At 52.9% G+C, this 15,834-nt stretch overlaps 2 protein-coding genes and 1 non-coding gene across 7 annotated transcripts in view; 1 reads left to right on the plus strand and 2 right to left on the minus strand.

Annotated features, from left to right (window-relative positions):
• LOC142821523 (zinc finger protein RFP-like) overlaps window positions 1-15,834 on the minus strand; it is a 219,526-nt gene that overhangs the window by 1,075 nt on the left and 202,617 nt on the right. The window contains exons 1-9 of one of the 5 annotated variants that reach the window (XR_012898263.1): window positions 14,920-15,145; window positions 14,093-14,544; window positions 12,092-12,187; window positions 11,288-11,518; window positions 10,957-10,979; window positions 10,289-10,404; window positions 9,680-9,739; window positions 8,158-8,271; window positions 740-7,851 (exon numbers count right to left, since the gene is read on the minus strand). Coding sequence is in view for 3 of the 5 variants with exons in the window: in XM_075912687.1 (XP_075768802.1) it covers window positions 6,761-7,851; window positions 8,158-8,271; window positions 9,680-9,739; window positions 10,289-10,404; window positions 10,957-10,979; window positions 11,288-11,518; window positions 12,092-12,187; window positions 14,093-14,544; window positions 14,920-15,145 (2,409 nt within the window). In the remaining 2 variants the exon portion in view is untranslated. Of the gene's footprint in view, window positions 1-163; window positions 7,914-8,157; window positions 8,272-9,679; window positions 9,740-10,288; window positions 10,405-10,956; window positions 10,980-11,287; window positions 11,519-12,091; window positions 12,188-14,092; window positions 14,545-14,919; window positions 15,146-15,834 lie in introns of those variants that run through there. The other 4 variants (XR_012898262.1, XM_075912687.1, XM_075912690.1 and 1 more) reach the window with 4 other exon arrangements.
• TRNAF-GAA (transfer RNA phenylalanine (anticodon GAA)) lies at window positions 1,897-1,969 on the minus strand. The gene has a single exon. It is a non-coding gene; the product is annotated as a tRNA-Phe (tRNA).
• Window positions 15,120-15,834, plus strand: part of LOC142821545 (uncharacterized) — a 79,271-nt gene continuing 78,556 nt past the window's right edge. The window contains 1 exon segment of the mRNA XM_075912799.1: window positions 15,120-15,270. The gene's annotated coding sequence lies outside the window, so the exon portion shown is untranslated.

Here is a 15,834-nt window from a genome sequence, read left to right on the forward strand (position 1 = left end):
CTCCATGGCCACAGGAGCTGCAGAGATTGTACCCTCAGGCTCTCTAGGTGCTGACTCCCTTCAGGGAATCACAAGGGCATGTGGTGCTGTCTCTCCTGTCCCCGCAATTGCAGTCAGAGCCCTGCCTTGTCAGTGCCAGTCACAACAGCCTCTGCACCCGCTCCAGGCTTGTGGTTTCCTTCTTCCCAACACTCCTCCCCAATCAGCCTTTTCCTGAACCAGCAGCTCCATGGGTGGCCAGGGGAAGCCTATTCTGTGTCCCAGGAGGACCTAGGAAAATGTGAGCTGTCACCTGGGATACGTTCCTGGCTTTAGGCAACGTGTCCTGTCTAGGGCTTCATCAGCCCGGGAGCAAAGGGCAGGCAGCATCCCCCATGATGCAGAGGGGCAGGTCCACATCTCTGGCCCTGAGGGTGCAGCCAGGGGAGAAGTGCTGGGGAGCATCTATGCTGGCATCACGCGCCTTCTCCGAGAATGGACCCACGTCCTGAAAGGGAGAGAAAGTGACCTGGGATGACTAGTGTAGCTGACCCAACACTGCAGGTTTGTGTCTGTTGAGTGGCTAGGATTGAGCACTTCCACTGCTGCGGCCGGGGTTGGGCTCCCAGTCAGGGGAAATAGCCTCCTCTATATTCATGAATTCTGCCAAGTCTTTGCTCTTTCAGCATGGGAAGGGGCAATAGGTTGAGGGAAGGGAGGGGCTGGGGTGCCAGAGGCAGGCTCTGGCTGGGAGACTCACCTGGCTGAGCCCTGGCCGACACCCCAGCACATTTCCCAGGCAGCTCCTTTCCTGCACAGGCTGCAGGTGTCAGGTGCCTGGGGAAATAAGAGCCTGAGTGGAGGAGGGGGGAGGGCTTCATGCAGGCAGCTGCCATTGGCATTGGAAACAGCCCAGAAAAGTACGAGAAAAATGATGAAAGTTTGAATCAGCTGCCATAGTTAGTATAAACAATTAGTAACACACATACTAAATGAAAGCGAATATGCTACAACAAGTCACAGCTGGAGAGATCTTTGAAAACATCCACTCCATGTGCAGCCACAAATGTGATGTTAGAAATTATTTTAAAAGGCCTGACAAGAAGACAGTGACTATCATATTACATCTCTATAAATCCACGCGGTGCCCACAACTTGAGCACTGACTGGAAATGTGGTTGCCTTATCCCCTGCCCCCCAAAAAAACCAGACCTTGGCATTGGAAACTTCAGAAAAGCTCAAGAAAAATGATGAAAGGTTTGGATCAGCTGCCACATGAGGAGAGACTGGGACTTTTCACCTTAGAAAAGTGGAGACAAGGGGAGATACGATAGAGGTCTATACATCATGGCAGTTGTTGAGACTGTAAATAAGGAAAGATATTTTTCTTGTTCCTATAATAGAAGAACTAAGGGTGCGCCATGATATTAGCAGGTTGAAAACAAACAAAAGGAAGAATTTCTTCACACAAGCGTAGTCAACCTATGGAACTCCTTGCCAGCGGATGTTGTGAAGACCAGGACTATAAGGGCATGTCTATACTTGGAAACTATTTTGAAATTGCTTAAATCAACTTAATAACTTACAGTCTAAGAAAACAGAAATAGTGTGTCCTCCGTATGGGGAAGCCTCAGAATTAGTCCGAGGCAGGCTCTGTTACTGTTCCTTTCTGGGGGCCTGGAATTAAAAACAGAGTTGCAAGGCTGGGAGCAGCTGAAGCGAAGAGCTCTGTTCTCCTGTGTCAACAACCTCTGAGGTGTCATGAAATCCCCTTTCTAGTTTCTATCCCTGAAATATGATCATCTTTATGATGTAATTCCGGGCCTCTTGGTTCAGCTTTGAACTCTGACTGTAGATGTTTGCTTACCAGAGATGGAGAGATGCCAAAACAGACTATGCCATATTGGCAAAGGTTTCTACCAAAGCCCAGGATTGAACCAGGAACCATTAGATCTTCAATCTAATGCTCTCCCAACTGAACTACTTTGGCAACTGCCTCAACAGCTCTGAGCAAATATCCAAAATAGCAGCAAAACTTGAGGAAAAAAACCCAGCTGGGTCACCTCATTCCCCCCCCTGAAATTTCTTCATGCCTACTCCGGGGGGCATTGTCCCCCCCCCCCCCCCCAGTTTGGGAACCCATGCCTTGCAGTGAACACTGGGGGAGCTGGGATTCCACCCCAGAGGATGGGATAAGTGAAAATTCCCACTGCACGTGCCAGGGATGGTGGCGAGAGCAGAAAATGAGCAACAAACACCCTCCACTGAGCTGAAATCACAGCTCCCCCAGTGTTCACTGGAAGGGACCAGAACAGAAGGGAGTAGAAACCATTACTCCAAGGGAGGTTTGAACTCACAACCTCAGCATGTCTCCCACAAGCACTGCCTTATAAGTACTGTGCATAGGCCTTTTGCAGCACTGGAGCAGCTACTATAGGTGTAGGAGCTTTGCACTTGCAGGATCTCTGGGTGCTGACCTCCCACCCCCCCACCCGAGGGAATCACAAAGGCATGTGTTGCTGGCTTTTCTGACCCAGCAATTGCAGCAAGAGCCCTGCCTTGCCAGTACCAGTCACAGTAGCCTCTGTACCCGCTCCAGGCTTCTGGTTTCCTTCTTCCCAATGTTCCTCCCCAATCAGCCTTTTCCTGAACCAGCAGTTCCAGGGGTGGCCAGGGGAGGACTCCTCTGTGTCCCAGGAAGACATAAGAAAATGTGAGCAAAGGCTACACCAAGGTACCACCGGGAGTTGAACCAAAGATCTCCTGTTTACTAGACAAGCACTTTAGCCAGCTAAGCCATGGTGCCCTTCTCAGGAAGCCCAGTGAAACTGTTCTATTCTATGGTCCCAGACAACACCTTTGACTCCCAAAGTGCAGCCATTCCCCATTTCCCTCCAGCCCTGGCAGTGTCTGGCTCCCCGGGCACAGAAAGCTACAGCTCAGTGGGCAGAGGCTCTAACATGCACATCTCCCCCAGCTGCTGGGACTGTGGAGTTGGCCTTGAGATTTAGTGTTGCTGGGAGGAGGAAAAAGTGAAGCAAACATTGATCCTCTCGATTATAAACCCCTGGGTCTCAGGGTTTGGGTTGGAGTCCCTGGGACTGAAAACCACCCCTGAGATCTTATCTGCCCTGAGCAAGGGCAGCAACTGTGAGTGGGGTATGGAGAAAGTTTGGGCACGTGAGTGGGACACTTACATGGCTGGACTAACATTGCTGGCAAAGGACACTTCTCAATCCTCTTGAGCAGGGACTTACTTGTGGGTTGGTTCTGAACCCTGCTTGTGCCTAGGCCTGACATAACCTGCTCCACAGAATTCACACAGCAAACGGGGCTCTCAGAGCACAGGGGGAGTTTGGGGGCTTGTTGCCGGGCCGTGGGGTGAAGCATCAAACCAGACCCCTCCTGTGGGGCCTGTGAGTGTTGCAGAATCTGGGCCCCTGCACCTGGACAACAGCAAACAAAATGTCTCGGGGCCCCACAGAGACCCACCTGGACTGCCTGGGCCTGGGCCATGAAGCAGGAAGTGGCTGAGGCTGCGACCAGCCTGGGAGCTCCCTGGCCCCTGCGATTGCCGGCATTAGGGTTGCCAGATTGTTCTACAGAAATACTGGACTCACTTGACACTACCTCACAATCGACATTCCAGCTTATTTAGAAAATACCCGACATTTCTATTTCCGCATTTACATTTTCTCAGCTTGTTTCCCGAACAGAAAGCTCAAATGCTGGACAGTCCGGTTCAGAACTGGACACCTGGCAATCCTAGCCGGCATTGATGCAAAGCGTAAGGCTGTGAGAAGAGGCCTCCTGTCGCCTCCCCCGGCCTGAGGCAACAGGGCTTCTTCCTCCCCTCTGAGGAGGGAGCAACAGAGGCCAGGCTGAAGGTTTTGTGCTGGGGCTGGAGGCTTAAGCCCGAGCTGTCGGCCTCAGTGGGACTTGCTGCTTCTCCCCACTCCTGCCTTGCTGCCTTCTTTGGCCAGCAGCGCACAGGGGGCAGCCGGGAGAGCTGGCCACCATGGGCAGAGGAGGCCCAGGTACAAGCCTCTCGGGAGCAACAGGCCTGAGGCCTCTAGCTTTCCCAGGCTCATGCCAAGGGGCTTTCTGTGGTGCTGGGAGGAGAGGGATGCCAGGCTCAGTCCAGTGTGAGAAGAGGCAGTGCCTGCCAGAGCTGAAAGGTTTGCTGCAGAACGGGAGACATGGCGTTTCTGCCTGGTTTCACTCAGGGGACCTTCCCTTGTTGCTACGGACTCTTCTCCTGTTACTTGAGAGACTGAAATGGGCCATTCTTGTGGTAAAAGAGGCCAGTGTGCCTAGGCCTCCCCACACAGACCAGAGCACCCCATCGGGGACACGACAGAGCCCTGAATCAAGCATTTGAGAACGTGCTGATCCTCTATCCTGTGACAGGGTATTGCGGGAGGGACCCTGCACAGAGTGGCTTGCTCAGTAGGTAGAGTATGTGACTCTTAATTTCAGTCATAGGTTCAAGCTGGCAGCAGGAGGCACGTGCCTTGCCCGGCCACCGCTGCTGGTGCTCAGCCTGGTGCCGCCAGGAGCAGGCTGAGCCTGGCCATGCAGGGCCCTGCAGCCGTGGGGGGAAGAGTGCTGCTGGCCAGCACTGAAGGGGGTTAACGCGGACTTTGCCTCGGGTGACCGCGGCAGGGTGGCTAGTGAGAGCTGCTGCAGCTCATGATACGGGCGTGTGGTGCCTGATGGCAGTTATCAGCTGTAAAGGGCACGCAGCGCCCCTTATATCAGGTACCCCGGGCAGCTGCCCGGCTAGCCCATGCCTTAATCTAGCCCTGGGTTTCCTGCATAGAATGGGCCAAGCCCCAGCCTCCAAGAGAGGGGTTCACAGCTGGGGATCTCTGGCAGCAGCCATGGGATGGTGGGAGCCAGTTACTGCAGAACAAAGGACACCAGGGCTATGTGTACACTCGCAGCTTCTTGAGAAAGTACAGCCTTTCTTGGGAAAGAATCCGCAAAGTGTCCACACTGCCCGCCTGCTCTTGCTCAAGGAAATTTACAGTATGGCGTGGTAAGAGGGCTTCTTCCGCAATGCTCCTTTTTAACAGGTGTAAGCCCTCTTGCGCATGAGCTCTTATGCTAGAGGGCAGTGTGGATGCTTGGCAGGGATTTGTACAAGAAAGCCCTATGGCTAAAATGGCCATCAGAGCTTTCTTGCGCATGAGAGCGCCTATACTGCCATGGGCGCTCTTGCACAAAAGCACAGCGTGCACATGGCAGTGTGGACATTTTCTTGCGCAAGACTTCTTGCACAAGTACCCTTGCGCAAGATGTTCTTGCGCAAGAAGCCACAAGTGTAGACATAGCTCAGGAGTGGGAGAAACTAACCATCTGCTTTATTTGCAAAGGAGAAACAAATACAAACTCTTGTGCCCATCCCCACCCTGCTCAACCTGGCACTTGCACCTCCAGCCAGGTCCGGATTAACGCATGGGCACCAACCTATAGAGGCACCTGATTGAAGGGGTAAGGGACGCCGCATCAGGTGCCCCCCATAGGTTGCCACCCTGGGGAGGAAGCGTGCATGCAGCATGCGTCTGCTGCTCAGGGTGCAAGAATGGCTCAGGTCAGCCCTGCCCCCAGCCCAACTCTCCCAGGCACCCCCACAGAGCAGCACTCACACATGGGGGGCTGGAAAGTGGAGAGACTCCCTGAGACACCAACTCAAGAAATCCCTCTGGGTATGTCTGCACTGAGATAGCAGCCCAGTGGCCAGGCTGTAGCTGGCCCAGCTCAGCTGTATCTGGCCTGGAGGGCTTTGGTTAGGAGATTAGAAACCTGCAGACAGGGGCATCTCTGGGGGATAGGAGGAGATGTCACAGTGTCAGGGCAGCTGTCATGCCTCCCCCCAATCTTCCTTTGCTCCAGCCCCACTGCTGAGAGATACTGACCACTGTCATTGCTTAAACTGCACACAGAGCTTATGGCAAAGGCTAGCATATGGTTAAAATACAATGAACATTCTGGTAAGTTATCAGAGGGGTAGCTGTGTTAGTCTGAATCTGAAAAAGCGGCGAGGAGTCCTATGGCACCTTATAGACTAACTGAAGTGCTGGAGCATAAGCTTTCGTGGACAAAGACCCACTTCGTCAGATGCATTTGTTACCTTTGAGTTTGTAATCTGCTTTGCTCTGCCTGTTCTCACTTATCACCACTTAAATCCTACAGCTTGTACTTAATAAAACCACTTTTACTTACTATCAAGCCTAGTGTAAACAATTACTACCTATGGGAGCAATCCGTGTGCACATTCCCCTTTCATTGCTAAATGGGGCTTACCCCATTCTTTGGGGTTTGATCCCATTTGGGGAGTGCTATCCTAGGAAGCTGGGCCCTAAACTGCTCTCTCCTCAGACCTGAAGAGGTTCAGCGTCTGTACTGCTGCTCAGAGGCGGGGATGGGAATCTCAGCTCGGGGCCTTGGCCAGGGGAGACTAAGGAGCTGCCCCAGCAGGACCGGGTGGTGAGAAGCCCCAGAGAGCAGAAAGGTGAGTGGCAGTGGACAGGTCAGTACCCCAGGAGGCCCTCCCCAAGGGGTCTTCTGGGACCAGAGCCACCTGGCCGGGCAGTTTAAAGGGAACTCAGGTTATACGTTTCTCCCCTCTGTGGGTCCTACAAAGACTAAGATGATTTCAGCTCTGACTGAAGCATTCCCCACAGTAAAAATAACAATGGTTTTCTCCCCTCTGTGGACTGTCTAATCTTTAACAAAGTCTGACCTGTGTTTGAAGCCTTTTCTGCAATCAGAGCTTTTATAAGGCGACTCTCGTGTATGTATTCTGATGACTAGTAATGCACGAGCACTGACTGAAGCTTTTCCTGCAGTCAGAGCAACTTAAAAGTTTCTTTCCTGTGTGGGTCCTCTTATGGTTTAAAAGGCTTGTGCGGTGACTGAAGCTTTTTCCACAGTCAGAGCAATTGAAAGGTTTCTCTCCTGTGTGGATCCTCCTATGGGTAACAAGGTATGAGCCTCTAGTGAAGCTTTTCCCACAGTCAGAGCAATAGAAGGGTTTCTCTCCTGTGTGGATCCTCCTATGGGTAACAAGGTGTGAGCCTCTAGTGAAGCTTTTCCCACAGTCAGAGCAATAGAAGGGTTTCTCTCCTGTGTGGCTCATCCTATGACTAACAATGTGTGAAATCTGAGTGAAGCTTTTCTCACAGTCAGAGCAATTGAAAGGTTTCTCCCCTGTGTGGCTCCTCCTATGGGTAACAAGGTATGAGCTACTACTGAAGTTTTTCCCGCAGTCAGAGCAATTGAAGGGTTTCTCTCCTGTGTGGGTCCTCCTATGGGTAACAAGGTTTGACTTCTGACTGAAGCTTTTCCCACACGCAGAGCAATTGAAAGGCTTCTCTCCTGTGTGAGCCATCCTATGGATAACAAATTGTGAGTTTGTACTGAAATTTTTCCCACAGTCAGAGCAGTTATGGGGCGCATCTCTTGTATGTATATTCTGATGGTTTGTAAAGTGTGAGTGCTCACTGAAGCTTTTCCCAGAGTCAGAGCACTTGAAGGGCTTCTCTCCCGTATGGACACTTTGATGTTCGGGAAGAATTTCACAGTCACTACACATGCAGGGTGACTGTTGATGGGGGATTTCCTGTTGAATGGTTTCTGTGTTTCTTTTCTCCCCTGTGCTCCTGCTACTGGAGTTAGCCTGTCCCTCTCCTAGATAGTTTCCCTGCTGCTTTTCTGGGCTATGCTGACTCTCACAGCTCTCTCCTTGCTCACGTATCTGGAAAACATATTCTTCAGATCGTCTCAATAATAGTCCACATGGAGACACTTGCTCCAGTCCTTCCTGCTGAAGACTCTTTTCATGGTTCTCAGTCAGTGTCCCATCACCTGTTGGAATAGAGGAATGATCCAGACAGGAGTTATTCTCCACGATGAACTGCAAGGAAACTCTAAAGGAGGAATAGAAAAGGGGATACGCTCTCAAATAATGGTCAAATTATCATGAGCTGAGTTCATTGTCCTCCTTCACAACCCTTCCACAGAGAAGAGAACCCAGCCTTTCCTCGCCCACCACACTCTGACTGGAGTTGAAGACAAGCTGAACAGTCAATCACACTTCATGAAAACACACAAGTTACATCTGCTATAAGGAGACAGAAATTGGTTTCTGAGTCAGTTTAACTGATTGCTCACCTGTCTGGGTGTTGCTGATGATCTCCCCTTCCTCACAGCTCAGAGGATCTGGGACTCGCAACTCCTCCTCTCTCTCCACCCAGGAGATCACATCAGTTTCGGAGACTGGAAATCCTGTTTGGAGAGCAATGAACCAAGTGCTGATTTTGTTCATTAAGGTCTTTCCCATTACTGCTTCCAGAGCTGGGATCTGAGTCACCCACCCACAGAGGCTCCTTTCCCCACCTTGCAGAGACTGGGCTCTATCTGGTACAAGAGCCCAGGACACACTCACCTGCAGTAAAAATGCATCACTCCCCCACCTTGGGAATGGCCTAGCTCATTCCCCAGGGCAGCTAAGCACTCTGCTGCACTCTAGATATTCTCTTAACAGCTCATGGGAGTTAGATCCCAAATCCATATTCATTTCTCTCCGTACCTGGCTTGAGTTACAAGATTACTGTGTCTGCAACAATGGAATCCAGTTCTCAGCACCCAGTGTTTCTGATAACAAGGCACATATTCATCTGCCTGAACATGGACATAGGTTAAATGCAGGCTGTTGTATTTAAAATCCTTAGTCTTCATTCACAGATTTGCAGCACAAACTTTGCTCTCATCTCACAGAGACGTTATAAACCCTTTCCACAACAGAGAATCAGTGACATTAAGCATCTGAATGGTGGTGTTATTATTAAATACGTGTGCTTATTATTAAACACTTGTGCTGAGTGTTTGCAGGATGAGATCTTAAGATTCATGGGATCAGAAGATATCCTCAGTTATGCAGTCTGACCCCCTCAGTGGCACAAGCCATTACCCTTAGTCCGGTTACCCAGGCACAAAGCTCTGTTTCCCCAAAGTGTATTTTCTAGAAAGTCCCCCAGTGATTTGAAGACATCAAGAGATGGGAGAATCCACCAGTTCTTTGTTCGTTTCAGCAGCTAATCGGCTTCCCTATCAAACATTTGTGCCTCTTTTCTTGTCTGAAATAGTCTGGCATCAGCTTTCAATTATTGGCTCTCACTGAGCTGTATCCATTCAAAGAGGTGGACCAAATTTTCATGGGGGGGAGGGGGGGGGAAATAGAAAGTGGCCGAGAGCTGCTCTTTTCCATGACATAAATGCACGAAATGGAGGATCTGAGATGGGCACTGGGAGAAGGAGTATGCTTCTGGTAACGGTTTGGGATGCAGGACAGATAGAGGGGTCTAGGAGGGAGTTTGCATGATAGAGCCTTACACCCTATTTATTGTTTGAAACCAACCCCAAATTGAAACTGCGCAGTGAAATCTGAGCCTGAAGTTGCCGTCCGTTTTGTGCTTTAACTTCACCCCTTTAGCATCACAAACCTATAGACCAGTGTTTCTCCAAATGTCCACAGGTCCCCATGCAGCACCCCTGGGGCTCCTCACTGATCACTGGGTGATTTAGGGCTGTGTGCACCGTGGTTGCTGGGTTTGGTTGGTAACACCAATGACAATCACATGAAGATGTTTTCACAGGAATTCTCACATCACAAAACTTCCACCAGCAAACTCACCTTGTCTGAAAACTCCAACGCATTTTCCTCTTGCTCTCTCCAGTGCAGAGGGCAGAGTGTCTAGTGGGGGAAGGGATAAAAGAGGTGAGATTCCAGGCTCTCCTATTTATAACAACGTCCCACTCTGATCTCTGCGTTTCAATTCTATCAGAGACACACTCAGGTATTTAGTATGAAAGAGTCAAACTTTCATTTCCTCTCTCACTCGGGCACCTTCCAGCAATGGAGCCAATATCCCTGCAGCCTCACAACTATCCCAGAAGAGACAAGCCGTAAATGAGATTTACTCTTCCCTCCTCAGCCCCTTCCACCTGGTTTCTCATTCACTTACTGCCCCTTATCATAACCTGAGCTGTGGTGGCGGAACACGTGGCCATCACAGTAACTTTAGCCATTTTGATCTCTGAATGGGAGGTTCAGAGTTTGCAAACCCCTGGCTCTATCTGCAAGCAGTTGGGTCTGTTTGCTCAGTGCCTCTAAGGAGAGCAGCATGATGGGTCCGTCATTGTGTACATGGGAATTGAGGCAGGGGAAGGTTGGCTTCAGAGGCCAGATTCAATAGTCTCAGATACTTGAACCGCTTTCCCCTCATCCATCCCTTCCAGGTACCTTTGAACTCCCTCAGAGTCTCCGACAGAGCAATCGTTTTCTGGGAGAAACCTCTGACTTGTTCTTCTAGTTCAGGGGAAATATCTTCCGGCAGCTGGAATTGCCCCATCTTACACCTGGACAGAAACAATTCCATATGATTGTATGTCGTTTACTGCTGATAAGTTCTGGCTAGTAAGTCTCAGCTCTAACAGGCCTGGAGTTAGAATTCCTCCAATTCTCCCAGCCTGAGAAAAGGGACAACACATGCCATGGCCATTCAACCTTCCCCTCAAAGATCCCATTTCAGTTCTTCACTTCTGGCCTGGGGAGACTGGCTGGGGGAGCAAAGGAGAATAGAGTCTCCATGGCCAACTCACTCCTTGGCCTCCAGATGCCGAGGGACAGGAGGTTCCCATGTGATGGGCTGAAGGAATCTGTCCACTAGGGACTACACCGAGACACCAGCTCCCCTCAACCCAGCTCCTTCCACACAGGTCTCCAAACAGCCCTCAAGTGGGACAGACTCTTCATCCCTGCTGTCCTGGACTGAATATGCTCAAAGCCCAGGAGTGACAGTCCATGTTCCAACCCATCGGGCTGCAGAGCTCTGGGGAGATGTGGTGCTAACATCTGCTCCAAGCCTTTTCCCTGCTCTCTGCAGTGTGAGGGGAATGAGAGCCACGTACCTACTCAGGGTGCTTCTGACGTCCTAGAAAAAAGACACAGAAAAGAATCTCAGCCCCATTGGACACACAAAGGGGACCTCTGAGAAGAGATTTTGCAGACCTGGGAAGAGAGGCCCTGCCCTTGCCCCAGGAACATGGATCCCCTGAGCGAATGGGGCTTTGCCATCTCTAATAGATCTGTGCCTGTAACTCTACAAAGCACAAGAGTCACTCACATGGCAGCAATGCACAAGGTGTTACACTGAGATCTGACAACTGGGATCCAGCACTTGTGATTCAGGAGCCCCCCTTCGCTGTGTGAGGAGCTGGGATGTTTGTCCCTCAGTCTCACCTGCAGAAATTCACTTGCTGGATTCTGACATGTCCCCTCCAGCTCGCCGATCCCCTCACTGATACGGGAAATCTGCACAGAGAGGTTCCTGACAGTGTCAATCTGGAACCTCTCAATCACCTCATCTAATTTCTCCAGCTGGGCTAGGAGTCGCTGCTTTTGTTCCTCCAGAAACTGCAGCAGCTGCTGAAACTCAGCCACAATCATCTGCCTCTCTGCTTGGGTCCATTTCTGTGGGAAAACAGGGAAAGGGCTGGTCAGGGGCATGGATGGAGCCCACGGCCCTTTCACGGGGAGCTGAGTGCGCAGTAGGGAGAATTTCTTGGAAAACCCTAAAATGTGCGACATTTGACTCTTTGTGATTACTAGGCAGATGCGTCTCTCCCAGCATCTCCTTTGCCCCGTGTCCCTCTGAAAGGGATGTTCCCATGTCTGTCATGGGCAGCATCTTGTGTTATTCATGGACTCTGGGAATTCATATCCAGAGCACCAGGGGCAGGACTCAGCACCAGCCTGACAGAGATACCCATGGAGGAAAAAGAAGCAAACATATAAATGCACCAAGTGAGTAGACAGTCCGTCAGGGGCACATTGAGCTCACCTGGGGAGGATGTCTGGGAAAGCCACAAAGGATGGACATTAACTCATGCACTGACACGGATGCTCAAGGCCTTTCTACACATGGATCTCACCCAGCAATTCATGATCCAGGAGAAACACAAACAAGCCCAACCTCACCAAGGCCACAAAGGAGTCTGCCTCCTAACACAGCCCTATGGCTGGTCCATAGCCACAAGCACTTACCAGATACTCCTGGCTTTTCCCTTCTGCTGTTGTTTTCCTTCTCAGCAGCTTTTCTCTCCCCTTCCTCAGAGTCTTCAAATGAGTCTCCAAATTTTCCTGGAGAAATAGAAATAAGCACGAGGGCAAACCCCATTAGATGTTGGGAGCCTATTTGTCTGCCTTTAAGAGAGTCCCAGTTTTGTGGAGCTCTGCCCCTGTCCAGTAGGGACTCAGCCCTGGACATGGCTTTGTCTATAGAAAAATACACAGGAGGAGACTGCGGATGCAGCAGGACACCTGCGAGGGTGGAGGACAGATCAGTGGTGGCACCTTCATAAAGAATGATGCAGGTGGTTAACAATACTAATCAAGTAACCGATTACAATTTTATCAGTGACAGTATTTTTTAACCTGCTGACAGGCAGGGTTGGTAGCGGAAATGGGCTCTCCTGGGGCCAGGGATCTCTTGCGAGGTCTGCCAGGGTGGCCACAAGAACTGCTGGCCAATGGGAACACCCAGCAGCTGCAGACTGACGTAAGCTGCCAGAGGCAAGTGGGCACTTCAGGGGCAGTGGGGAGTTTAACCGGTAATTGGCACCGATAAACATTAGCTCATCAGTTAACCAGTTTGAACACAGCATCCAGCCCAGCAACCTCATCTAGTGCCAGCTGCTGCATCAGAGTTTAACCCCTCACGGAGCAGCCCAGAGGTTCAGCATCCCAGTGGGAAACCTCTTCTCCCAGCTGAGCCCAGAGCTTTATCAAGGCATCTTTCTCTCCTAACAGCCACACTTCATCACTGTTCAGTGATGCTGAGGGACAGGGAGCAGTGTAGTCTAACAACTGGACCAGGGTTCAGGACCAAACTCTATCCCTGCCGTATTTGGTAACTATGAGCAACTTGCTGCCCCACCTTCCCTTTCCACAGTTTGTCTAACTGGACTGTGACCTGCTCAGAGCAGGGACTTTCCCGTGCTGGTTATTGTGCAGGGCCCAGATGTCATTGCGGATCTATAAGGCAAATGACAGATTATTATTCCTGTTCATCCAACCAGTAGCAGCTTGTAACCTCCTCTTCTCTAGTCCCAAGGCAGCTCACTGACAGAGTGGCCTGTAGCTCCTGCAATCTAAGCCTCTCTGATTATTAACACCTTCCCTTGTGCAAACACCCCTCCTGCCACCAGTGAGAGCGGGGTTTCAGGATTTACAGCCTCAGAGAAACATTTCCCACATCAGGTATCTGTGAAGACTTGACATAAATTGCCACAAAGCCAGAACATTTACTTTTTACTGCACCTCTTGAATCATGAAGGCTTTACAGAAGTGGTCACCAACCAGTAGATCGGGATCTACAGGTAGATCTTGGAGCCTCTGACAGGTGATCTTGACTGGTTTGGCTAAGAGGCTATCAAGTGCAGCACTTCAGCTGCCCCCTCTCCCTGCTGCTGCACATCTCCTGCCCTTTGCCTTGAAGCTGTTTCCTTCTCCCACTCTGCATTCTATCTCCACAAACAGAGGGAGTCTGCAGGCTGCTTTTGAGAGTGGTGCAGGGGTGAGCCTTCCTCAGCCCCACTGCACCACCACAGAGGAGCCACCTGTGGTAAGCAGTGTGCAGCTGGAGCCTGTATCCCTGTCCTAGTCATGTACCTCTTCCGCACCCCAAGTCCCTTCTCTAACTCTGAGCCCCCTGAACTCAAACTCTCTTACAGAGCCTGAACCCCCTCCTGCACTCCAACCCTCTGCCCCTGCCTGATGAAAGGGAGAAGAGATGGGGGAGGGAGAAGGGATGCAGTGAGCAGAGGCGGGGCCTCGGAAAAGGGTCACAAAGGAGGTGGGGCAAGGGTATTTGGGTTTGAGATAGATCCTGGATTGCACTTAAATTCAAAAAGTGATACTTTAAAAGGCTGGAGACCACTGCTTTACACTGGTTGGTTCACATCTGTGGCTGGTAACAGTCAGTGAAATTAGCCTGTAATTAAAACCCAATGTTATTTCCCATCACACTGGACAGTCACTTTGTACCTTGTACTCCTGGGCAGCTTCCTGTAAAGGCACCACCATGTGAGCCTGGGATCTGTCACACACTACACAGACGGGAGTTTGATTCTCTTCAGAGAACAGTTTCAGAGCCTCCTGGTGCTCCCCACACACCCCGTCCCATCTTGCTCTCTGTGCTGCCTGGAAACTCAGCGGCTTGGCTAGTTCCACCACGTTTGCCAGCTGCCGGTTGGGCCGGAGGGGTCCCTGCTGCTCAGTGTCTCTGCCCTGAGGGCTGAGGGGGGCCTGGCAGGAATTGTGCCCACACTCCAGAGTGACAGGGGCTGTGAAATCCTCCAGACAGACGGGACGCGGCGCTTCCTCCCGGACACTTTCCACGGGGCTCTCTGCAGCCATGGCTGCCGCTGGGCTGGGGGACCGGGGCCGGGTCACATTCCTGAGCTCAGCAATGGGGGGCAGGTCCGGGGGCGGCAGCACTGAGGACCAAAAAAAAAAAAAGATCAAAATTAAAAACCGAAAAAGCCCAAAAGCTTCGCTCCCCCCCTGCAAGGTCTCCAATGGGCCCCTCCCGCTAACTGCCCCGGCCAGAACCGCCCCCCCATCGCTGTGCCCCTCAGGCCAGCCCCCCTGTGTTCAAATCCCCCCCCCGCACACTCTGCAGCCCCCTCACAGCCCCGCTGTGCGCCCGGCACCACCCGGCTCCCCCCCCCCGCCAGGCCAGCGCGAGCATCAGGAAGCGCCAACAGCCCGACCAAGGGGGGGGGGCGACCGCAGCGGCGGGGGGGCCATTGCTCAGCCGGACCCGGACCCGCCCCCAGCGGGCGCGCCCCGATACCCAGCGCCGGACCCACCCGCAGCGCAGGACGGCGGGTCCCAGCCCCTCACGCTCTGGCGGCTCCTCCCCGCAGCGAGTAACGGCCCCAACGGCCCCTCACAACGGCTCAGGGAGCGCGGCGCATGCGCAGTAACCGCGGCGCAGTCTGGTCCCTTTCCCTGCCCGCGCGCGGAGCGATGAGCGGGACCCGCCGAAACCCGACCGCGGCGGAGTAGAACGGGGCGGCCCGTCAGACCGCGCATGCGCAGCAGCTCCGTGACTCCGACCAGACTCCAGCGCCAGGGCTTAGCTCAGACCGGGCGCTGCTTGGCCCCGCCCCCCCGGCCAGAGGCTACTTCCGCTTCTCGGAGCCCGGGCCGGCTCGCAGGTGGGGCGGGGCTTTCGCAGCGCGTGGAGCGACCCGGGGGATTCCCTCCCTGCCGGGCTGGGAGCGGGGGGGTGTCCCGAGGTGGGCGGGGCCGGCGCGCGCTGCTGGGGTTGCAGGTTCGCTCTGGGCCCCACGTGGCTGCGGGGCTCCCCTGAGCCCGTCTCTGCCGCGCGCTGCGAGTGTCGCGAGGGGGCCGCGCTCCACGTGGACTCGGGGCTGGTGGGGCTGGGGCGGCTGCTGGAGGATCGATGCCGCAGCCCCGCACTTTCGAAATTCCCCGGCGCCGGCCAGTGCGGGCCACGTGGGGCCGAGGGTGCGCATGCGCGTGACGCCATGGTCGGGACTTTAAAAGCCCGCGGCCCAGCGTTGCACGTGGCCTGGAGCCTGGGCCGGGCCGCCCTGCGCACTGGAAGGCAGCAGGTGGATGGCAGAGGCTTGTGCTGAGGGGAGGGGGGGGGTGTGATGCTGGGAGAGGAGAGGGGAAGGGCATTGGGGGAGGTGCTGGAAGGAGGGTGGACGTGAGGAAGGTGGGGATGGAGCAAGGCACGTGTGAGGGCAGAGGGG

This window comes from Pelodiscus sinensis, chromosome 31 (genome assembly GCF_049634645.1).
Source record: "Pelodiscus sinensis isolate JC-2024 chromosome 31, ASM4963464v1, whole genome shotgun sequence".
NCBI lineage: Eukaryota > Metazoa > Chordata > Testudines > Trionychidae > Pelodiscus > Pelodiscus sinensis.